Raw genomic sequence first — 24,813 nt, forward strand, 5'->3', positions numbered from 1 at the left:
CAAGGAGTGCTGTCTGCAGCCTTTGTCTGCGCTGATCTTCAGATACAAATGCGTCATTAAAATGAACTGTAACTCAGTGAATACTCAACACAGAGACATGAGAGCGATATCTATAGAAAGCCTGACATGTCTACTTTTAAACTAAACAAGTGCTGCTGAAAACAAATATTCTGTGATAAAGTAATCCATATGAAAACAACGCGATGTCCGTTTTTCACGTCTTCCTTCATTATCTTCTAATGCGAGCACGCCCCCGCGCTGAACGCGCTTTTGAGATTCAAATGTTTCACTGAAGCGCGCGGCTTTTGAATACGCCCAGACAACAGAAGACAACGCAGCGAGACTGTTCTTCAAGTTTTTATTATTTTACTGTTTTGCTTCGCGATGAGAGGAATAAGACATAATTCACCCCAAAAAAGATGTGATGTGGTTGAGGATTTGAGATTTGGATTTCCTCAGAAAAAAGAATGAAGCACTTTATTCAGCAGAGATCATAAACACGAGTAAGTCTCTTTTTATTTATTTATATACTTGTACTAGTTTTCACATAACGTGTAAACATTTTACTAGTTAGACTTTTCCAAAGACTTTTTCCAAACTATAATTCCTGATTAAATGTATAATCAAGTGAAATATTATGAAGTTTCAATAACAATATACACTACTATACCATTCAAAAGCTTGATGTAAATAATATAAATGTACCAATAAATGTAACTGTAACACAATGTAACAAACATTGCTGTTCTTTCAATTTATCCCCCTAAAAAACCTGAAAAAAAAAATATTTCTCAGCTCTTTTCAACATTAATAATAATAATAATAATAATAATAATAATAATAATAATGATGATGATGATGATAATAATAACAATAAATGTTTTTTTGTAGAAAATAAGAGTGTTAAAAGGATTTCTGAAGGATTGTGTGACTGGAGTAATGATGCTAAAAATTCAGTTTGAAAGTCAGCTTTGATTGTTCCTAATAAACTGTTTAACTGCACTCACAAGTGAATATTAAATTATGTTGTGGGATAATTAAATATATTCTAAATAAACTACAAACATAAAATTATATAGATTTATTTTGTCCTCACATTCTTTCTTGTAACTCATCCCTCTCAGTGACACAGCTGACTGAATGGCTCATTATGCAGCTCATTATGCAGGCCTTTGTCTTCTCAGGTGTGAATTCATGATAGTTGACGCCCCTACTCGCATATGACTTTTACCAACAAAAAGTGTCTTAGAAAATTTAAATCAATATATTGTTTTCTGTAAGTGAGTAAACAAGATGATTTTCACATCATTTAGAAAGAAACAATTCTAGGGCTACAAGCTCCAGTTCTCAAAATATCTGGGAACCAATTTTCTGTATGTGTTTTATTGCCTTATTCAAGTGATTTAACATTTTTAGTTTTTTCACTAACCACGCATAACTTTTTTTTTCTCAAAAACACAATCATGTACATACATGCTGCTCACATATTATTATAGCCTAGTTTGTGCTGATTACAGTGAGATTAGACTTTAGCCATTTAGATATTTATAAGAAACTGATGAAAGAAAAGATGTAATGTCATGGCATGACTTATCTTGTCCAGGCAAAAATAATATTATTATACTGAGGGTTGTTTATTTATTAAATTTTTTTATAATGATGTAAAAGAACTCATCAAAGAGCAAACCAAAATGAACTTGAGGCTATTTATCCTCAGTGCTTTAGCATATTGAGACCAAATTTGGTGTGTTATGACAACCAAGACTTGTGAGTACCTGCACTGATTCAGCACAGCGCCAACTAGTGGTCAGGAGATATGAAAACCAGCTGTTTTTCCTCATAACTTCTGAACAGCTGAAGACTGGTCTCTTTATATTTGGAGCAGCATGCAGAGTCGAATGGCATCCATTTTTTTTTCATCCATGTTGACCATTTTAAACTTTGACAAAATGCTACAAATGCATTGGTGTACCATTACATGACTAAGTATGTCTTTGCCACCATGCCCTGAAGGTACTCAAAGTTTCAGGCCAGCGCCACCTTGTGGTCAAAAATTATAAAGAAATGTAAAAAAAAAAAAAAAAAATCCTGATAGCTTTATATTAGTTTTGCCTTTTGTCGTGTAACTGGTAGTGTTAATTTTGTTAATGAAAACTATGACGAAAAATGTTCATTGTTGAGCTATGACTAAAACGAGAAGACGAGATGATAAGGTCAATAAACAATAACTATAACTATATCGTCAACATGCAATTTTGTTTACATTAAAAAACGAGACTAAAATATATATATAAAAAAAAGTTATTTTCTTCAAAAAAAAAGGAGACATATTATTGCAGACTGCTGTATGAGCCTTTATTACGTGAGCTTTCTTGTGTGCGGTTGCCAGATATCAAGAGTTCAAATCCCCGAATCAGAGCTTCTCTGTTGCAAGGATACATTTTCTGCCTGGTGTTTTGCTAATTTTCTGTGACGCCGTCAATAATCTGAAAACATGACAAACAAGCTGGAGTTTAGCGGTCTAATGAAAGTATCACTCAGCCGGTCTGTGTTCTGTCATGAGATCTTGACTACATTTTTGTTTGTGATTGTGGTCACTGAGTAGATGCGCTTACTCAACCGCTGTTGTTTTAAAAGAGAAATAGGCTATTGCAATTTGGGATTATTGGAATTACTATTAAAACTACTATTTTATTTATTTATTTTTTTACCAGTTTTCATAATGTAGATGGAGAGCGTGCATAAGTCTTTGATATTAATTTATATAATAAATAGCCAATAAAAAAATCAGTACACTAGATGAGGTAAAATACACCATGTTCATGAGCTGGCATTCTATTGATTTCTGCTTACTGGTTAAAGTGCAATACCTGAAATGCAAAAGTAAATTTCTCAAATTAAAACTATCATCATGATTACAATTTTGAGCATTTCTTTCCTTTTTTTTATCAGTTTAACCATTATACAGCATGAGAAAAATGTGACAGATTATTGACTAAAATTAGACTAAAATGCTTAACGAAAATACATTTCGTAGACTAAAACTTGACAAAACAAAAACAGGACAAGGTTGATTTACGCACTCAACCATGTACTGTATGAATCTTATAAGGTTATTTTGTCATTCATAATCAGAGTCTGATAACCCCATAAACCCGCAATGAATCCGAATGAGAAACTGAGCAGACCCAGGACAGTGAAAAGAAAGAGACAAACACAAAAGGATAGATGAATACAAGAAAAAGAACAAACAAAAGGGGAGAAACGACAGGCTCGCAGTGGAGGAGGAGCCAGGCCGGAGCAGGCTGAGTGGAGCTTTTTGCCATGTTCTTACCTGTCCTTCAGTCCTCGTCCTCGGCCAGCTCCGTCTCTTTGTGGACCACCACGCGAGTGACGGACATGTCAGGGTGCTGCTCTTTGGCCTCCTTTATAGCCTGGGCCAACGCCTGAGCCCGCCCACAGTAAACCAACACAAACAAACAATAGCAAACAAAAGGTTTAAAGGAAAATAATGAACAACCCAACACAAGAATGAACGCAAACGGATGATGGGAAACATACATGCATGTGAACAACTGATGCTGGGACCTGCGTGAACAGCTCTCAGTCTGAGAGGATGGCTAATGTCACATCGCTATGGTAACCTGTGTGCATGCTCCCGACCAATCAGAAGCTGCGTGCGTGTGTGCGTCATACGACACAGATGGACAAAAACACCTCACGGCTAAAACGAGCGCCTGTCGTCATGCGGCTGAGGATCATGAGCTCAATCACAGCTGCACAGTGTGTGACTTCTGCTCGTACAATATCAACCCATTGAAATACTCAATAAACGCTAAGAAAAACCGCAAGAAACCAGTTGTATTTTAGGTCAGACTGTACGTAGGGCAACATGATGATATTAGATTGTGAATGATAAAAAAGTCTTCACAATCTGCCTTTACTGAGAGACTGACTGACTTCAGTTATCACAAAGTTTACTGCATTTTTTAAAGCTTTGCCAGTTTACACTGTTCAAACTATTTAACTAACATAGCATGTGAGATTTCTCTCGTGTAATATTGTGCTTAAACTGTCAAAAGCTCAATGTTCACATAAACACAGTTTCTCTGTCTTAAGTGGAAATAAATAAATAAAAAGAAAATCAGATGTGTGTAAATATACTGGATCAGTGCATTCGGTCTTAAAGTGACAGCAGCCTAATAAACCTGCTGCTGTCTGTATTGTTAATGTGAAGAATAAAAACACACTCACTGCTTTAGTACCTCTTACAACTTTAGTAGATTCAATTAAAATCAATGTATATTTAATTTATACAGTGAAGACTACATAGTGTTTTGTTTTTACGTATGATTATTCAATTTCTAACTTGAATGCTGCTGTTACATGTACTTTATTACGGACTAATCAGATTGTGTCCTGACATCCACACAAACCAAAGCAAGTTTAAGCAAATGTGTAGACAGATTAAATAAAGTCAGAAGCTCTGGGCAAAAGAGGGAATTTGTTGACTGTTAGCTCTTCACAACAAACCCTGAGAAGACCATGCTGAAGGAAGCGCTAAATAATGAGACACGCGGTAGATCCTACAGACACAAACCCGAGTCTGAGACATTTACAATGTCTAAAAACAGACTCAGGCAAAAATCAAAGAGTTTGCATCTGGCTTTATATATGTACACAGACGACAGTTTGTGTGTGTGTGTGTGTGTGTGTGTGTGTGTGTGTGTGTGTGTGTGTGCCTCACCTGATCGTGATCAATGTCAGAGTCTCCCGTGATGACGATGCGCTTCTCAATGCGAGTTTCGGACTGCCCGCCCTTTAGTGTCTGTCAATCATTAAAGAGACACAGACATGATGTGAACCACACTGAACAGAGGTACAGGACAGCACTTTATCTGCAAGTTTTAAAATGTACTGTATTTTTTACAAGATTGTTGGTGTAGGTTTTTGCATTAAAATACTATTTCAGTCTTTCTATATCAAAATCTCACATTTAATTCAATGTTACTTGCTGTTTCCTTGTAATTGTTTGTCAAATTTACCAGCAATTTCTGAGTGAAAATTTCACAATAAATACGTTTTCATTGTAAATAGGGTTTTGATTTGATTTTGTCTTTAAAAACTGGTCATACATTAAACTCACTTCTGACATTAAAATATAAAGGAACCTGCTCAAGGAGAAGAAATGAAGATTGTTCTCGCATCTATATGAAGTTCGGCTCTACTCCTGCCTGTCAGCTAATATCCTACATCCTGAACAGGATCATTCATCTCATAACCTCTCTCATATCTCATAATGTCACAGCCAGAGTGTGTGTGTGTTACCTTCGTGATGTGTGTGGTGGTGGTGGTGCAGAGCGATTCGGAGGTGATGGTTTGAGCAGTCATCAGCACGCCTGGCTCCCCGTCTCCATTACCATCCAGCTGTCAATCACAGACAGAACAAACAAACAAACACTCAACACAGCTGCGTGACTCTGCATTAATGCCAACCGTTTTAGTCAATGTTGGTGAAGCAATGACAAAATTATGAGCAGCTTGACAGGATTTAGTTTGAAAAAGTAGTGAGCTAAACTACAAAACACAGCCACATTAAAGCTGAGGGAATGTATTTTACAAGAGAATATACACATGTACACTTAAGACTACGATTTCAACTTCACAGGATCATGTGACCCCTCTCACCTGGGCGGCCTCGTACGTGATGGTCTTGGTTTCTGTGTGAACGATGGGGACCTCCTTAGTGGATATCTCCGTCTTCTGAGCAGCAAACGTGTCTGAGATCGTAACCATCTCAGTCTTCACAACAGGAGGCTACGGAGAGACAGAGGCTGTCAGTGTGACGCACGGGTACAAGAGGCGTCCGGACGTCTCACACACACACACACACACCACCACCGCTACACAGCACAACGCAGAGAGGAAGCTCATGCAGCTCAGAGAAACACACCACTGTAAACTAGACGTCTTTGGTATAATGCATGCAGTCAACAAACTGGGGGAAAAAACCAAAAAGATTCCAAATGACCATGTGACGGTACATTAGTACAGTTTTGGTTCCTGTGATCTTTGGCAGTGTTTACAGGACGACACACACATGCAAAAACACAAAACATAGTGCTGTGTGGATACGATATCAGATATCAGTCACTATATTGTGCTTTTCTATTAATACTTAAGATGTGTGCTATTTATCCGTGCAATCAAATCATTTTAGTGGCATTACTGAAGTTTCTGCTGCTCTCTCTCTCTACCAGCAGAGCCAAGAATCAATATAAACGTACTTATCATATAATTATGATATCAGGTACACTATACTGTATTAAACATGCACCACAAAGCTCCATGCAATGATACACGACATGCAGAACACAAGATGCAAGCCCCGGCATGCAGCGACTCAGAATATTGTGTTCATATATGTGTGTGTGTGTGTGTGTGTGTGTGTAGCTGAGCAGGATGGAATAAAAAAAATCAACTCAAAGGCGAGAGGATGGAAAGACAAACATTAAGACGCTTTCATTAATACTGTAATCGCTTCTTTTAAGACAGGCTAGAGAGAGGTTTCAGCCTTGCGCTGATAAAGCAGGATCTTCGTCCAGGAAGGAGGAAGGAGTGGGAAATGGAAGAGGAGATGAGGAGAAGAGTGGCGGCGCAGGGGAAGTGTAGGCAGCCGTCTCAGCTCGGGATGTCAATTACCTCCGAACAACAAATAACCTGCGGCAGGTGCTCTGTTTCCACACGAGAAGCGCTGCCGTTCACGATGTGTGGCTCCTCCTCCTCGGCGGCAGCTGTTTGGGGAGAGGGCGGGGCTTCACCTTGGGGGGCGTGTCCATTGGGAGCTTCGTCCGCGTTAGCAGTGGCTTGTCTGTACGCTCTTCCTCATGAGGCTGCGCTGCTTTCTCTTCCTCCGCCGCAGGGCCGGGATCAACTGATTCTGCGGATGGCTGTGACTCTATCGCAGAGGGCGGGGCTTGTTGAGAAAGCTCCGCCTCCTGTTCCTCCTCGGGCTCTTCTTTGATCTGCTGGGTGGAGATGCTCGTGCTGGGTGGCTGAGCGTGGTACTCCGCCTCATCTTCACTCTCGCTGTCCGATGATAAACTCCTCTCCTCCTTGACCTCCGTCTCCACGGGAACCGATGCCTCAGGGGTGGAGCTTTTGGGTTTGGCTTTGACGACTTCCTCAATGACAACGGTCTCTTCCACGACCTCTATGACCTCGTTGCCTTCAGGTTTGACCTCTGCGCTCTACACCAGACATGCACACAAACACACACACACGAGGGATGGAGAGAAAAGCAAAGAACATAAACCATGACCACAGAACAAAAACGGAAGGAAACAAACTTCCTGCAGACCTTAGTCAAAGTCAATGTCAGTGTAAAGCAAATAAAAACAAAGCTGTGATGTAGAGATGTACAGTCTGTTCAATGAGTGCAGTTTTGTGCACCTTAAAAACGCACTGAAATGTGTGATGCACACTTGAGAAGCAGCAAAACAGTCTACTAGAAGTAAACCTCGTCTTGTCTGGTGCCTAAAACAAGAGGAAACATTGCAGCGGTTCTAAGAAGCAGAAGTCGTCGTCTTTAGTTGTGAACAATCTCTTGCCCTGTCCAAATACCCACAGCTGTGGTCTTTGCTCTTGACTACTTCTATGACGTATTTCCTGTATTTGGTTCAAGTGTTCAAGTGAGGATGAAGACCACAACTGTGTGTCAAACTTTTCAGTACCTGATGGGACACACTTACAGTGTTGTAAAAATGCAAGTGTTTGCATTTTAAAATCAACGTCTAAATGTCTGTTCAGCAGTCCCTATAACAGATGACGATCTACTTTGTGGTGCTTCTAATTAAGTGATAAAAAGCATTGCAACTGTTGTACAAAATAAATATACTGTCTTTGCACCAATAAAACATGCAACACTTTGATTTACTATCAAATTGTTTGTAATATCTAATTATGATTAATATTTAACTTGCATCGGAAAGGTTTTCGTGACCCATCGTGAGATCTGGGCATAAAGTCTGACGATATATTTCCAGAACATGATGCATGATGGGATACACTAAGGCTCGAGATGTTAGTGTGTGTTAAGGGCAAGACTGTAAGTGTGGGTATTTGGACAGGCATCTGTATTACATACACATTCATCTCTCAATTAAATGTGCCTTCTTCATTTTTCTTAAAGTAAGCATCAGACTGAACACACTGTACATCTGTCCCTCACAGCACTGCTCTCATTTGTGCTGAATCAAACATCTCCTCCGACTACGGTCCATAAACACTGCAACACCTCACACATACAATCAACAAGCAACATAATGAGAAAGAGAGAGGATCATAACAAGCTGAGATGAATGAATGCATGGACAAACAGATGGATGATCAATCTGGTGAAGATGGAGAGAAGAGGGCTGGAGTCGTGATGTCTGCAATGGAACAAGGATGAGGTGTGTGTGCAGTGTTAGGTGTGTGTTTGCTCAGGTGATGTTAGGTGTTAGGCCGAGCGAGGACGATGGACCACCTTGCTGGCGTCTCTGCTGTCCGTCCCGGGACGGGGAGGGGTGTTCTGTGGAACCTGGAGGTAATCATAGCACACAGTCACTCAAACACACGCTCTCAGAGGAGTCCTTCACGGGACGAGACCTGCCTGTGTGACCCGATCACAGGAGATGCATTCGAGACACGTGTCTCAGCTGACCGCGAGTGATCGGATGACCCGAGACAGTTAATGGGGTTTGAGACGGTGGACGGGACAGTAGTCAGCAGTGATGCTAGTGAACAGAAACATCACAAACAAGACGTTTCTCTCTCACACACACACAATGGCAGAGATGGAAATGATTTGCTAGTTATGTTGTTACTGGATGTTTATGAGCTGTTCTCATGTGTGTGATTCACAGACGGATGTATGAGTGTATAAACTGAGCTGTAGCTCTCAGGTCTCATTCATATCGTGGCATATAATGACTATATGTTTTGATTTTGATGGCTTTATTGTACATTTAATTACATTTGTTGTCCATTTCTGAACTGCGGTTAGATGTATAAGAAATAATTAATGCATCTATAGACTACTGTTCAAAAGGTCATTAATATTTATTTTTTATCAAATACTATTATTCATCAAGGATGCATTAAATTGATCAAAAGTGACAGTAAAGACATTTATAATGTTACAAAAGATTTCTATTTCAAATAAATGCTGTTCTTTTGAACTTTCTATTCAACAAAGAATCCTAAAAAATGTATCAGTTTACACAAAAATATTGTGCAGCACAACTGTTTTCAACATTGATAATAATCAGAAATGCTTCTTGAGCAGCAAATCATCATATTAGAATGACTTCTGAAGATCATGTGACACTGAAGACTGGAGTAATGATGCTGAAAATACAGCTGCGCATCACAGAAATAAATTACACTTTAACAGATATTCTCATAGAAAACAGCTGTTTTAAGTCATAATAATATTTCACTATTTTTACTGCATTTTTAATCAAATAAATGCAGCCTTGGAGATCTTTAAGGCTAAAAAAAAAAAAAAAACCTTACTGACCTCAAACATTTGAACAGTAATACATTATTTTTATGTGCCCACACACACGGTGTTTCTTCACACATCAGCGAGGGCTGGATCAATACTGACTGCCAGATCTGAGCATGAACTTGATTCGCTTTAAAGAGGTGCAGACATGTGGCAGTGGAGAATATAAAGCCGTAAGCAGCTGCATGAAGACAGAAAGCCAGAGCAGGCCAGATGAAGAGACAGACAGAAGCAGTAATGGCTGAGAGTTTACTGGCCTCTGCTGGAGCAGCTGCGGTACTGCAGGAGCCAGCCAGCCCAGAGAAGCACGCCTTACTCAGAAAGAGAGAGGTGAGCTCCTCTTCCAGACTCTACAGGGGTTGTGCAAAGGGCAAGACATGAAACGAGCAGGTGCAAGAACAACAACAGACACATAAACAGAAACAAGAGAGAGAAACAGAGTGAGGAGAGAACAGCTACTAACACAACATGCACACACTACAGGAATAGCAGTAAAGCATTTTAACATGAACAGAGCAGAGAGCATGTGTGCGAACAACAGTGTTTGTAACAGTGTTCAACAGGTGACGGCATCAAGAAACGGGTGCAAATAAAATGCAAAAATCACACACACATGCAAAAATGTGCAATATAGTCATTGGCAGGTATGATTAATAAAAGAGTAACTTCAAAACATACAAATAAACAGAGGGAGCATGTGCACAGCTGAAAGAGACAATGTGACTGCAACTGAGCAAACCTCAACAATGAGAGAAGCATTCTGCTAGAAAACACAAAATATTCATGAGCAGTGAGGAAACCAAAGGACAGAATGAGCAAACGTACAGCATGAACAACAGAACTCAAAGAGCCAATCAAGAGTGAACAGATGCACCGATCAGACTGAGAACTGCATCGCCATTGGCTGGTGTAGAGGATAGGAGGCGTGCGTGTGTGTGAGACAGTTGGGATTATGGGTCGTCTTCTTAAATCGACTTAGACTCAACCAGACAATAGTGTCGTCAGGAGAGACAGGTGTTAGCGAGGCTTCTCAGGGGCACTGAAGTCGGTCACTTGCTGCCATTTCTAGTCATTACAGTGGGGAAAGAAAGACAGTCCAAAAGAGTTGTTTCAAAACACATTTCAAAACAGGAATAAAATCTGATATTTGTTTTGAAATAATTTTTTATTCATTTTTTTTTTAAGCTCAATGTGTTTTTGGAAAACCCTACAGCAAGTTGAATGCAAATTCAGACCAATGCAATCAGATTCACAGTGAGATTCAATTTAATTTTGAATAATGATTTGATTCCATGTTTTTCTAAGTGCATTCATACAGTACTACTGTTGATATGAATGCTTATCCTAATGTGTTTTAAGTAATAAAACGAGTAAACACATTAAATATGTGTCCGTACGGGCTACTTAGAATAGAACAAAGGGTGCAATGTTCTGATAACATTTTTTTTTTTCTTTAAAGCTGAGAACACCTTGCATACTATTCCTTTGCAAACTTTTTTTTAAAGACTGAAACAAATGGGTCACAATTTAAAAATACAGGTTTTAAGATCAATGTGATACTGTATGTGTCCCTGGACCACAAAATCATAAGGGTCAATTTTTTTTAAACTGAGGTTTGATGTATGATTTGTTAGGACAGAACAATATTTGGCTGAGAAACAAGTATATGAAAATCTGGAATCTGAGGGAGCAAAAAAATCAAAATATTGAGATAATCGTCTTTAAAGTTGTTCAAATGAAGTTCTTAGCAATGCATATTACTAAACAAAAATTAAGTTTTGATATTTTTATGGTCGGAAATTTACAAAATATCTTCATGGAACATGATCTTTACTTAATATCCTAATGATTTTTGCCATAAAAGAAAAATGTATAATTGTGACCCATACAATGTATTGTTGTCTATTGCTACAAATATACCCCAGTGACTTAAGACTGCTTTTGTGCTCCAGGGACACATATATGCACTGGCAGGATTTGTAAATGATGCACTGACAAAAATAAGTGAATCGTTACACCCCATTATTCAATAAAATATTAGAAGACACTTATTTACGCAATATTTTCCCAACTGTCCCACCGTGCAACAGAAAACACCCAGAGTAAACCAGCTTCTCAGCAGAGCAGAGCGAGAGGGGCATGCAGAGCGTCTGAGGAGGCGTCCGAATCCCGAGCAGAAGCACACGTACCCCATGAGTCTGCAGGCGCAGGGTGGTGGCAGGGCTGCCCGTCAGGTGCTTGTCCCACTGACTGGGCCTGGGCTCGGGCGTAGCCTCCATAAAACTGCGCTTGAGCTCACTAATGCTAGCCTGATGTTTCAACACATCCTCCTGGGTCTTATCCAAGTCATCCAAGAGCAGGCAGGAGGACAAAGGGACAACCAACAACCAGCACATTAGTCATGTAGAGAGTGGAGTCCCGTTAGAGTCGAACCTCACTGCTCCCCTGACGTACCCCGGCGGACGACGAGCCCTGAGCTCCGTTCAGCATACATAGAGAGTTAATATTTCAAGTGCACTCATGATGTTAACAGGAGGCTGCTAGGAAGCTTGCTAGATCTGGACCAGAGCGGTCCGGTTCTGGAACATCTTTCAGTAACTAATGATGTCCAACGTTATTGCTTCAGTAGTAATTTGAGACAAAAGAAAATGAGGTTGTGAGGGACATAAATACACACTGGGAAGGCCCTGATATACTAGTGAAAGTGAAGAACGAATGGGGTGTGACATCATTACAAACAAAATCTGGGTCATCTGGAGTTTGTTTCGATGGCTCCAAACATTTCGCCAGAGCAAATTTCTGAACCACTGAAACAAACTTTGTTTAAGCCAGATTTAATTTGAAATGAAGTCACACATTTGTTAACCCATTCATTCTTCTGTTCTAATGGTGTAACATCATTTTGAATAAAACTGGCTAAAACATCATTCGTCTGGAGTTTCTTTCAGTGGTTCCACACACAGCTCGCCAGTGCAGACTTTCAGATCACCAAAACAAACTCCAAACAAACTTTAATTAACCACCCGTTTTTTCTAGGGATGCACAACATTATCTGAACATTATCGGAATTGACCAAAAAAAGGCTTAAAATGTAAACATCGGCCGATTTGAAAACATTATGCCGCTATGCCTTGCTGATAAGACGGATATCTCACATGTGCTCTGGTGTGATAGTGATAAGATCACGTCAGCAGTGTGCTCATTCTTGAGTGAACTTTTGCCTGAATTATGATTATTTACTAATATGTCATATATTTTTCAAATGAATTACATTACATTTACATTTAGTCATTTAGCAGACGCTTTTATCCAAAGCGACTTACAAATGAGGACAATGGAAGCAATCAAAAACAACAAAAGAGCAATGATATATAAGTGCTATAACAAGTCTCAGTTAGCTTAACGCAGTATTTGTAGCAAGGGATTTTAAATAATATAATAAATAAAAAGAAAACAGATAGAATAGAAAAAGAATAGAGCAAGCTAGTGTTAGAGATCTTTTTTTATAATTGTATAATAAATGAAAAGAAAACAGATAGAATACAAAAAGATTAGAAAGGTAGTTAGATTTGTATTTTTTTATTTAAATAGAATTAGAATAGTGAGTGCAAAAGTTAGAGGGTCAAATAAAGTGAATTATGAAAACTTAAATATAAGGAGCTCTATTTTTTTTAAAGCTCTTTTGCTTTAGACCATCTATTAATGTTAAATCCACAAATAAAATGTTAAAATAATTAAATCTGTCTGAGAAAAAAACATAAACAAAATAAAAAACAGCAGAGATTGATTTTATTACAGTTATTTTCAAGGCTTTCAATGTACTCTCATTAAAAAAAAATAACTTTAATAAAGTTTATTACTTATAACAAATAAGTTTTTGCTCAAAAATAACCAAAATTAAAAATAATTTGTTTATAATTTCTGCACAGGGGGGACTTGGTGGTGTTTCAAAACAAAGGGAAACATATCCCGGAATCAGCCAAAGTGATTTGAAAAATACTGGCATATCGGATCTGGCAAAAACCTACTATCATGCGTCCCTAATTTGTTTTGTTGGTGAACTGTTACAAACCTTGTTTCTGTGAGATTTACTTTCAAATGACATCACACATTCGTTCTTCAGTTCTAATGGCTGTAACATCATTTCTGAATTAATCTGGCTACACCAAAGTTTGGAGTTTGTTTTGGTGGTTTCTAATAGTTTGCCACTGTAGACTTTTCAGAAAACTACTCACAAGCAGTATATGGTTGCTCAGACTTTTCAAACTTACTTTAACTTTTTAAACAAAAAACAACTTCGGTGTAAGTATAACAGAATCTTTACATCTTCTACATCCAGGTGTTCATAGTCCAGCTGACAGAACATTGCAGATGCTAAAAATGAGCTCAGGGCCTTGAAACAGTACTATTGCTCCGACTGTGTGTCTGTCCTTCACTGACTCATTTTCAATCCTATCCAGTGAAATAAGAGGTCTACTTAAACCCTTAAAACCTACAGTCATCATCCTGAATAAGATCAATCAGTCTTTCCCATCTGAAGGACCCTGGCAATCCCAGTACAGGTTTGTTCTGGTGAACCAGTGGGATTACGAGGGTCAGGTGACAGGTCAGAGGTCAGCGTCTGTGGGGAGCAGTGAGGCAGGACTTGTTTACACACTGAGGACTGGAGCGGTTCAGTGAGACACTGCTTCAGAGCCAAAGACACACAACTGCTTCTGAGACACCAGACTCATCTAAAGCTGAAGAGCGTCGTAATGAGGAAACTTTCTCTTGTTCCAGTTTAACATGTAGAGAACACCAATCATCAGCAGGCCGACACTGTGATTGATCTGTTTGCTTTTTATCAGGACCTCTTTTTTTGACTCATCATTTGACAAAAGGAATGAAAACTGCAAAGTAACTTTACTACTAGTGTTTGGTGATGTGGTCTCACACTTCAGCTTTAAACACTGACATTTAGGCCACATTTTCCTGGTAACCACAAACCAAATCCTGTCTGTGTCTGTCTCAGGGCTCGTGAGCCGGGTGTCTTTGGCACTGCCAGGGTCACCCCAGGATGAGTAAATCCATTTAGTTATAAAATCAAACATAAACAATCACCACAACCAAAGCAGAAAGTCACCTGTCTGTTTAGGGAAATGCTATTAGTGTTGTTATGACAACCATTCCCTCATGACATTTACACAAACGCTAAAAACACCACGTATCACGTACATTCAGTTCACCCGCTTTAACATGCAGCCCACACACACACACACACACACACTAAAGCATGCACACAAAGCCTGAGAGAGGAAGAGTGAGAGGCAGCCCAGGACAGAAGCCAGAGAGGGGACACATGTCCACCATCCATTATGCTTTTGCTCTTTCTTTGTTTTCATTGATTACATACGACATACGAACCTCCAACATTAAATTGCTATGTCTGACATATATATTTTCCCCCTGCACTCTCAACTTGCTCTGTGGATTAAAAATGAGAACACATTTGAACAAAAATGAACAAGACAGATGGTAATGCACTGGAGTCAAATCTGATGAACATCTCTGATGAGGAGACGATGTTGAATAATGGAAAGTGAAAGTCTGAGAGCACCAGCGGAAATGCTTCTAATGTGCGATGTGCAAATTATATTATCAGCAAATCAATCCGAGTGTTGAACTGAAAACATTCTTCAATCTCAAACTCTTAATGTGCTTTCAGACTTTCTGATGCGACTGAAGGCTGATCCAGTTCAGTTCATACGTGACACTACTGATTTCCTTGTCAGTATCAGGGATCTTGAAGTAACCAACCAACAGGCAAATCAGCATTTGATCACAAGTCATCAATCTAGCACTGCTTAGCCAATCAATCAGCAAATTACTCCAGACAGCACACGTGATTTGAGCCTCATTTGCAGTTGTAACTACAGAAAACACACAGGATAACAGCAAATAAAAACAATCAACCATCACCACAGCAAAGAAAGCCAAGATTCCACATCATCAAACAACCATGATGCAAGAACCCCATCACTTTCAATTGGACAAAAACATGAAATTAAAAAAGACATTGAATTACAACAATTTGCATCTCAAACAGAAGTGAAAGACCTTTCTCTGAGGAGCGCCAGCGCCATCCGTCTGCTCATGCCGCCGGAGAGAAGAGATGAAGATTAGTTCAAAACATGTCTTACAATACCTCTGGAGTGTGTGCTAATTATATGAATGTGATTACAGATGCATGCTGGGAAGGTTAGCAGACCTCAAAGGCCGTTTCAGAGGTGATGGATGTGGCTGCATCCGCGTTTGGCCTCTCCATGACCTCCACCTGTTGACTCTAATTGGTGGAATAATGGACAAAATAGTCTGAAAAGGTGAAATGGATGATGGGAAGGCCTGAAATCCCAATCAAAGTGACAAGGAGCGAGCCCTGAGCTCTGGGACAGGCTGGTCTGAGTGAGATCATGCTTTTCTGTTTGAGACTCTTAGAAAATACCTGAAGGACTTTAATGAACTCGGAGAGAAATCTATCCAAAATACATATAAATCTGCTGTTTAGTGTAAGATTAAAGGAGTCATGTGATGCGATTTCAAGTTTTTCTTTGTCTTTGGAGTGTTACAAGCTGTTTGTGCATAGATGAGATCCGTACTTTTATTCTCGCTGTAGTATTGTTGCCGTGGAGACACTGTGTGTTTCCAAATAAGGTAACATCTGTCACACGCTTGAGGTATTCGGCCAATCACAACGCACTGGATAGCTGGCCAATCAGAGCACAGCGCGCTTTTCAGAACGATGAGCTTTGTAACAACTGACGCGTTTCAGAAAGATGGGGCAGAGAGAAGAAATAGTGTACGGTATGTGGAAAATAATGTTTTTCTTTTTACCTTAAACCACGTAAACACATTGCATTACACCAAACCAGGGCTCTGAACTGGTTCAAGGAACAAAAACAAAAACTGGAAACGAACAAAATTCTGACAGGAACAGAATCAGAAACAGAAACGAAATCAAATTTTGTAGTTCCGAACAGAATCGAAAATTTGAAATGGCCATTAACCGGTTAATAACGTTATTTTATCGTTCCATTTATTATTTGAAATTTGCTGTCAACCAATCATGAATTCCAGTAGTACTGTCTATGCAAATGTGACGCTGAAGCCAACGAGTGAAATGTCCGCTCAGCTGTGAACTCTTCATAGTTAAGAGCAATGCACCGCCCTTAGAGTTTATCTGAGGATAGTGTAAGATGAATTCAACAGATCACATGCACCTACAGCACAATCAATTTAATTCATATTGATATATTAACGAAACGAAAGAAAAAATTTCATTGTTCACGGTTCATTGTGACACGTTACAAAGTTTTCGGAAAGGAAAACGAAACAGCAGAGAGTAGTTTTCTTTACTTTGCAAAAGCTTCACAGTTTTAATTATTTTGCAAAAGCTTGACAGCTTTGAATAATGTCTCGCTTCTATATAACCAACCAGTGTTGGTATGACCATTGCGCCGACGCCTTACGCGCACACACAACATAATTTTGCTGTATTGAAGCCTGTTCATTATCAAAATAAAATAGTTAAAGAAACAAATATAAAGTTACACTGCTCCGTTGTACAAAATGTTGTGTTCAGCGTGACCGCGCCTCACTGTGCTGATATAGCCGATGTGAAGGATGATGTTTTGTGTCGATGAAAGTACAAACACTATATAATAAATAATATTTTAGCATCCAGATACGTCGGGAATATGGAAACAATTGGATTTGTGCCGAATGAGAGAGGTAGGCATCAGCTTAAATTAATTTGTTTTTGGATTGACGTTTTTATAGCCTAAACTTTAGAAGATTTGTTTCGGAGAGAAACTAATAACTCTTTTTATTATGTTTGTAAACATTTTGCTTAAGCTTCAGGCATTTTTGCCTTTATTATTTCGGAAAGTAATAGGGCTAATAAAATATGTGACGTTAGCTGCAACTTGTTTTTTTTTTCGCTCTCAAAACGCAATGTTATACAAGTATTTTATTTTTTTTAACAATGCAGCAAACATTTTTAAATATCTTAAAAATACTTTGATGTCTTTAAAGTGTTGATAGATTTTTTTTTTTTTAAAGTAGCCCACATTTGGCCAAAATCTAGAAAAGATGATGCTGTACTGGCTGTGACTAAGCACAGCGGGTTATTGGCTAACGTTACCAGATCTCTCTTTTTTCCTTTTCTTTTTGAGTAAAGAAAACACTGTATTTTCTTATTATCATTATATTATTAGACAAATTATAGGCAAATAAAATTCTTTTAAAAAAATAACATTAATAACCGGTATTTTCTTCCACCCGGTTTCGGAACGATAATAATATCAGAGGAACGCAGGAACAGAAACGTTTAAATATAGATTCTGCTCGGAGTGAACCGATTGAATTTTTTTTTTTTCGTTTTGAAGCCCTGCACCAAATACACAAAATATTGTTATTTTTAGCATCATCATATGACCCCTTTAAAGCTGGTCCAATAAATGCTTCAGCTGAAGTGGGGAAAGAGTTTTTTCAGACAGGATGTGGACTATAAATAGAGTCCCACTGGAATGCTGCTGATTTACACAGCTACAATCTGAGCGCAGGGACTAATCTGCATTTCACACTGGAAGGTGGAGTGGGAGAAAGAGCTATAGAGGCAAACAGAGACAAAATGCACACAGTAGCGGTTAGGAGGTAGGCAGACAGGGAGAAAGGAGCAGGGAGGTCAGGGGTCAGTTTAGGTGGCGGGGTCACACTGCATTTCCTCTGGAGAGCTCGTCTCGTGAGCAGTGACCTCCACCAGATAACACAGGGACAGGGACAGGGCCAGAGGCAGCGCCAGCAGCAGAGACAGCGCCACCGACTGGCAGGCGGAGAGGACGATGGCGAAGAGAAGCAGGAGGGAAGGGGAGGAGAGGGGCAGGTGACGGTGCAGTCCGGCAGGGAGCAGCAGAGTGGTGCGGTCCTCCGGCAGACAGCCGTCCTCGTCCAGCAGCCAGGGCAGACGCCTGCAGAAGCGGAGCACGGACAGACCCAGCCGGGGCAGGGCGGAGCGCGGCTCTTCAGACAAACCCTCGCCGCTGCTGGAGTCTTCGGCCGGCCAGCTCACAGGCTCAGAGTCCGGCTCCAGGTGGAGGTCAGGCTCGTGCTCAGAGATGTCAGACAACACGTCCAGCTCAGAGATGGTGTCGAGGGTGAGCGGCAGGGAGGAGAGGGTGGAGGAGGACGGGGAGAATGGGAACATGAAGAGAGACTGCGTGGGTGCAAACGACAGAATGCAACGGAAGAGGAATGTGCATGGGAAAAAGACATGGTGGAGTGCGCGGGGGAAGAAGGGGAGAGAGAAACACAACATTAGTCAGTGAGCCGAGTCGAGGTCGGGGTGTGAGGGATGACACATTAGGAAAGACTCGGGTATTTAGGGGTGTGCTACTGTGTGTGTGCGTGAGGGTGGGTAAGCATTAGACAACAGAAGCTGGCGGAGTGTTGGTGCAGAAGCTCAGGAGGAGAGAGGAGGGCGTTTTCACACCAGGCTGTGGAGTCCAGTCGAGCTCAACTCAGTTTCTTTAGTGGCCACGAAAGCACGTTCAAACCAAGGAAGATAACTATAAAGATATAATTCAAAAAATCGTTCTCAATATTAAAGAATAGCAGAGTCCACACCACAACTATAACGATAAAGGCACAGAGAAACGATAGCGTTGGAATCACTTTCAAAACTTTTTTTTTTTCCAGCTGATGAACGATAAAAACACTGATACCCATTCAGAATAAATCCTGATCTCACGAGTTTGAGAATTTAAAGTGGCAGATGAGGGTGCGCTTAGAATAAACAGACGATATCGTCCGCTGCTGTGGACGCTAATAGCGTTATCTTTATAGTTATCGTTCTTGGTGTGAACGGCCTTAAGAGTGTCTGGGGTACGGCTCACTGTTGGTTTAAGAGCTGGACTAATTTGTGGAAGTAAACAACAATTGATAGTGCATAATTTTAGTATAAAAATACTGTCTGTGCTACGTGCGTCCCGAGTATGAATCCCAACTCGAGGACATTTCCCGATCCCGCTACGCTATCTCTATTCCTATTAGTCCTGATCTGTCCTGTCATAATAAAGGCAAAAATGCCAAAAATAAATCTTATATATATCTTATAATATTACCAATTTAACTGCATTGCCAGTATCGGATGATGAAATTTAAACTGAGCTGATTTATGACACTATTGTCTACTGTTGAGCTGCTTTATAGCTGACTTGAACTTGTTTAATTGACTCTCCAACACTGAAAGACTTACTGAACTGAATCAAAATTGAGCTGAATGACACTATTTGTCTTCTGTAGAGCTGCTTCACAGCTGAAACTGAATGATAATTGATAAATAAAAACAAAACAAAAAAAAAAAAAAATCTGTATTGTAAAACTACATATAAAGCTGCTTATCTCCACAGAAATGGCCTTTAGGGAGCAGCTTGCATTTGATGCATCTTTTGCAAGTCCACTGTGCTCAAAGTTTTGGTAGTAAAACCAATGCAATTAGGGACATTCTGACATTTCTGAGGTCACAAGTTGTCAGAATTCAACTGTTTGGATTGGGAACCACATTTGATTCTTTTTGGATCTGGTTCATGTGAACTCTAGTACAGTTCAGTCAATATAAAAGTAATCTGGCCTAATTTGAACAAGTGAGCTGCAGAATTAATGATGTGATTAGAGGTCGACCGATGTACTGGTTTTGCAGATTAATCAGCACCGATAGTTGATTGCTGGAACTATCAGTTATCGGCAAAAATTCCTGCCGATAGTTTTCCGGGTTGCTGAGAAGGCTCTGCTGTCATTATACAGAGAGAGCGCCCTCTAGAGGCGAATCACTGACACCTCCTGCTGTTTGTTTTGACAGGTGAGGCTGCACAGAGCGGGAAAATTCATTCAATATCCATATGCAAGTAATTCCAATGCTATGGACTTTGTGTAGATATTTAAAGATGACCATCTTTAAGCATGACATGGTAACACTTTAAAATAAGAGTCCATTTATAACATTACAATTAATGAAAGCTGTTTAAGTAGTGTTCCTCGTTAGAGTGTGTTAATTTCAACATTTTTACCATTACTAGGGCCCTATGAAATCCATTTCATTTTATTATTTTCAAATTCCATTTTTCTGGATTCCGTTTTTAATAGTTAAATAAAATCAAAATTTTAATAATCAAATAATCAAATAATTTAATAATCAAAAAGCATGTCTAATTAATTAATATCATGAAACTTATACATTTTCACATCAGTTTTTTTTAAAGTGTAACAAAAATAACATGTTTATGTCCATTTGAAATGTTTTATTTTTTTCTCACCATATTTTTATTGTTACCTAATTCTGTGTTTTAGCGTGTCTAATTATTTGAATGCATAAAACAACTTAATTTATTCTTTTTTTTTTCTTAAAGTAGCCTTATGATTTTTTTTCTCCTCAGAAATTGTGTTGTGTATTTAAATTTTATCAAATGAAGGCATAAAACGTTAATTTCATTTATCTTTTAATTATTGAAAATCAAGCAAACTTTATTTTTTGGCAAACAAAGGGGATTTACTATTAAAATTAAAACCTGGAAGAAATGTGATGTGTGATTATTCCTTAAAAATAATGTTTGTTTCAGTTAAGTAGCAGCAGTAGTCGTAGTAGTAGTAGACTATGTACATTTTACTGAAAAATAGGAGTAGGCACATTGAGCTCGTTTACATGCACGTTCTTAAGCCGATTATGCTTAATAAGATGAAAATGCACTTGGTCATGTAAACGCAGTAACCCGTTTTCTTTTATCACAGTAAAGAAAGAAGGAAATATATCACAAAAGCAGACTTTTTCATGACTCAGAAAATGATAAAAATGTGTTCTCATCTCGTGCAGCAGAAGTAGCCTATAAGTGGTTCAGTCACAATGCTATCCAATGAGAGGATAATATACGAGCTGTAAGTTTCCAAACATGTTGCAAGCTTAATTTAACATCACAACCGACAAATGTATGGAATACTCTGAGTCAGATACGCAAATGATTATATTTTGACGTCACTACGGGGAAATAAGCTGATTTATTAATGAAGTCATGTAAACGCAGCTTTACTGATGTGCATGTAAACGGGGAAAACTGGTTATTTTAATAAGCTGATATTTGTGAGTTATCAGCTTACTGGTGTGCATGGAAACCTGCTCTTCATGTCTTCAAATCAAACCGGACTTTTATTTTGATGGGTTGCCGTGAATACCATTACAGTTCTGTGTATGTGGTATGACGCTAGTTTTACTCAAATCAAACGGTCAAATGCTCATGAAGTGACTCTCAGAGCAGTTCTGGAGATGTTCTTCATGTGTTTATGTCATGTCACGCGCGCTTGTGTATGTGTGGAACTTTAAAACCGCGATTCTGTGCCATTCATTAACAGAGACACGCAGAACATGCAGGATTCATATTTAAATATATTTTTGCTGCTTAATATTTACAGATACTAGTCCATATCACGATTTGATTTAAGTATAATGACCTACTTTTTGATTAATTCATTCAAAATTTGACAAATTCCGTGACATTCCGCGTTAAACTGTGAATTCTGTTCTTATGACTGGATTCCGTCCCCGTTTTCAGCATCGCGGAAATCATAGAGCCCTACATTACTAATACATTTTTCAATTTTAAAGTTTTTTCTGTTAACATTAGTTAATAAACTATAAGCTAACTAATGTTTAATATAATATTAATATTTTTATTAGTAAAGCACAATTTTAGTTTTCGTTCAGTATCCATTTAAAAAACTACCGGCTGATTAATCGTATCAGCCAGTGTGGTCCATCCTAGCTCTCGGTATCGGCAAAATCCACCATCGGTCGACCTCTAGATGTGATTTTCTCTTTATTTATTGAATCACTTGCTTTACGTCTGTGGGGTAAACCACTGGTGCAGAGAAAGTGAACTCTGGTTCAGACCAAGTGTGAAAAAGCCCTGAGAGAAACATAGAGGCATCTGTCTGGATTCCAGTGTCCTAAACGAGAGTAACTCAATCACCGCTCTTCAGTGGGCTGGACCTACATCATATCTAACGAACCGGCCGGTGACGGGCAGAGGGGTGGAATGTCGGTCGCCACGGAAACAGCCAATAACGGGCTAGATAACGCCGTTATTGTCACAAAGCTGGCTTGTGTGCATTTGAGGGCAGTTACACAGACAGGAGGAAGTTCTCAAAGCGCTAACATCCTCCATTGACTTGCGTGTAGGGCGTCTGTGAAAGACTCTCTTCATGTGAGAGCTGTAGGTTACGGCAGGAATGCCGGCGCTCCTTCAGGGCTCACGGATGCCATGAATACAGGCCTTTGACGGACAGAGAAAGGTCACGTCGGGGTGGCAGACCGACTCTAGGCATACGGGTCAGCTGGGGATGGAGGCTTCTCTGGGTATTGTTCAAGAACCGGACTCAGCAGTGTGAGCCGTGTATGAGTGTCTCCAAACAGAGGATGATCCCAGTGTATTACAAAACATTTAGGCAGCATGATTCTAGGGTTAGCTTGAGTTATCATTTCAACAAATCAAACCAGAATCAATACAAAACAAATGGGGGAGAGGTGAAACACCAAAAGAAGTATTTTTTATTAAACACCCTAAGAGAGAAACTCATTGTTGCAGTATGAGTGGGCAGGCATCTGTTCGTTTAACGTCTGAGCAGGAATAATAGCTAGTTATTGTTCCAGAGCACTTCCTATAGAGCTGAGGACTGTGATGAAGATGATGAAGAGGGTCTTTCTCACCTTAGAGTCAGAGTTGAGCTCAAGAGCCGGGCTGTTCTCTCCAGCGCCGTCCGCTTGACTGTAATCACTCACGTTCACCACAGGAGCTGCCGCGACACACACACACACACACACACACACACACAGACACACAGACACACACACACACACACACACACACACACACACACACACACACACACACACACACACACACACACACACACACACACACACACAGACACACACACACACAGACACAGACACCCAGAGACAGACACAAACACACACACACACACACACACACACACAGACACAGACACACAGACACACACACACACACACACACACACACACACACACACACACACACAAACATACCGTTAGTCATTAGTCCATATATTCAAATCTTTAAACAGTGCTGTCTGACTGAAACCATTTAGCAAATCTGAAAGGTTTTTTCCATTTAAACCCGAAAGTGAACAGTTATGGGATTTTAAAATGAAGTATTGCACTATTTCCAAGTGACTAAACAAATTTAAGTAGATAAGACATTCTCAAATTCATGTTTATTTTTCAATTCATTTTTTTCCTTAAACTGATATGTTGGTCAGTTATTTGATTTTCATTGACAAAGTTTGAATTCAATTAGAAAGAATCTACAGTACAGTCTCAAACGCCACTGTATGACTGTTTCATTAAATGTTGAGATTTTAAAAAATCATTCATGTTTATTAAAAATCAATTCATAAAGCTGAATTCATTCGTGGTGGAGGAGAGTGTTTTGTGATCATACGAACCTGAGAAAATGCTGCTCATATCATCAGTCACATGACTGTCAGACGTAAATAAAACATCTGTTACTGCTTAGACAATTACATTCATATTTATATTATTCATATGAAAATAATATCCTGTTTATTATTTGATTATTTAAATATCCCGTTTAAAATGAGAAAAACTGAAGTGCAATGGTTTAAATGTCTTGTGCTTGTGATTTCAAAAATGTGGAAATTAGCAGAAATAATTTAATGCAAACTCTTATTTACATGAAGTTAAACATCTGACCCGGCTACTTGTTTGACTAGTAAAATGCAAATTTGTGCAAGCCCTAATTTACATAAATGTCTATAATAATTAATGTATATTATAATTATTGCACACTATAATAATGACATTTCAAAAGTTTGTGATTTTGTTCTCGTTTCTTTTTCTTCTAAATAGTATAGTATTATTCTTGTAAACAGTTTACAGCATTTGAGTAATAAAAGAGTCCATGCGTACGCATTACAGAAGAGCAACAGTCACTCTGCAGGACTTAACAGTGATCACATATTATTTACAAAATGACTTTTGGATTGATCCCTTCTTATAATTTCAGAGATGTGGATTCAGACGGCAGTTAAATTCCATACAACCTTTGTGTTTGTCAAAAACAGAAGTTCATTTATCCAGAAATTGGGAGAAAAACGCTGGATTTGGATGGCAATAAAAT

The 24,813-nt window shown here is 39.1% G+C and overlaps 1 protein-coding gene across 1 annotated transcript in view; it reads right to left on the reverse strand.

The window, feature by feature from the left end:
- Positions 1–24,813, reverse strand: part of LOC109054520 (band 4.1-like protein 2) — a 101,496-nt gene that overhangs the window by 4,085 nt on the left and 72,598 nt on the right. Inside the window, 13 exon segments of the mRNA XM_042746172.1 lie at positions 3,335–3,446; positions 4,748–4,828; positions 5,329–5,427; positions 5,689–5,817; positions 6,703–6,872; positions 6,875–7,250; positions 8,528–8,581; positions 9,808–9,900; positions 11,740–11,898; positions 14,954–15,013; positions 15,647–15,676; positions 15,798–15,872; positions 23,340–23,425. Coding sequence (XP_042602106.1) covers positions 3,342–3,446; positions 4,748–4,828; positions 5,329–5,427; positions 5,689–5,817; positions 6,703–6,872; positions 6,875–7,250; positions 8,528–8,581; positions 9,808–9,900; positions 11,740–11,898; positions 14,954–15,013; positions 15,647–15,676; positions 15,798–15,872; positions 23,340–23,425 — 1,517 coding nt within the window. The 3' untranslated portion in view covers positions 3,335–3,341.

This window comes from Cyprinus carpio, chromosome B20, assembly GCF_018340385.1.
Source record: "Cyprinus carpio isolate SPL01 chromosome B20, ASM1834038v1, whole genome shotgun sequence".
Lineage (NCBI taxonomy): Eukaryota > Metazoa > Chordata > Actinopteri > Cypriniformes > Cyprinidae > Cyprinus > Cyprinus carpio.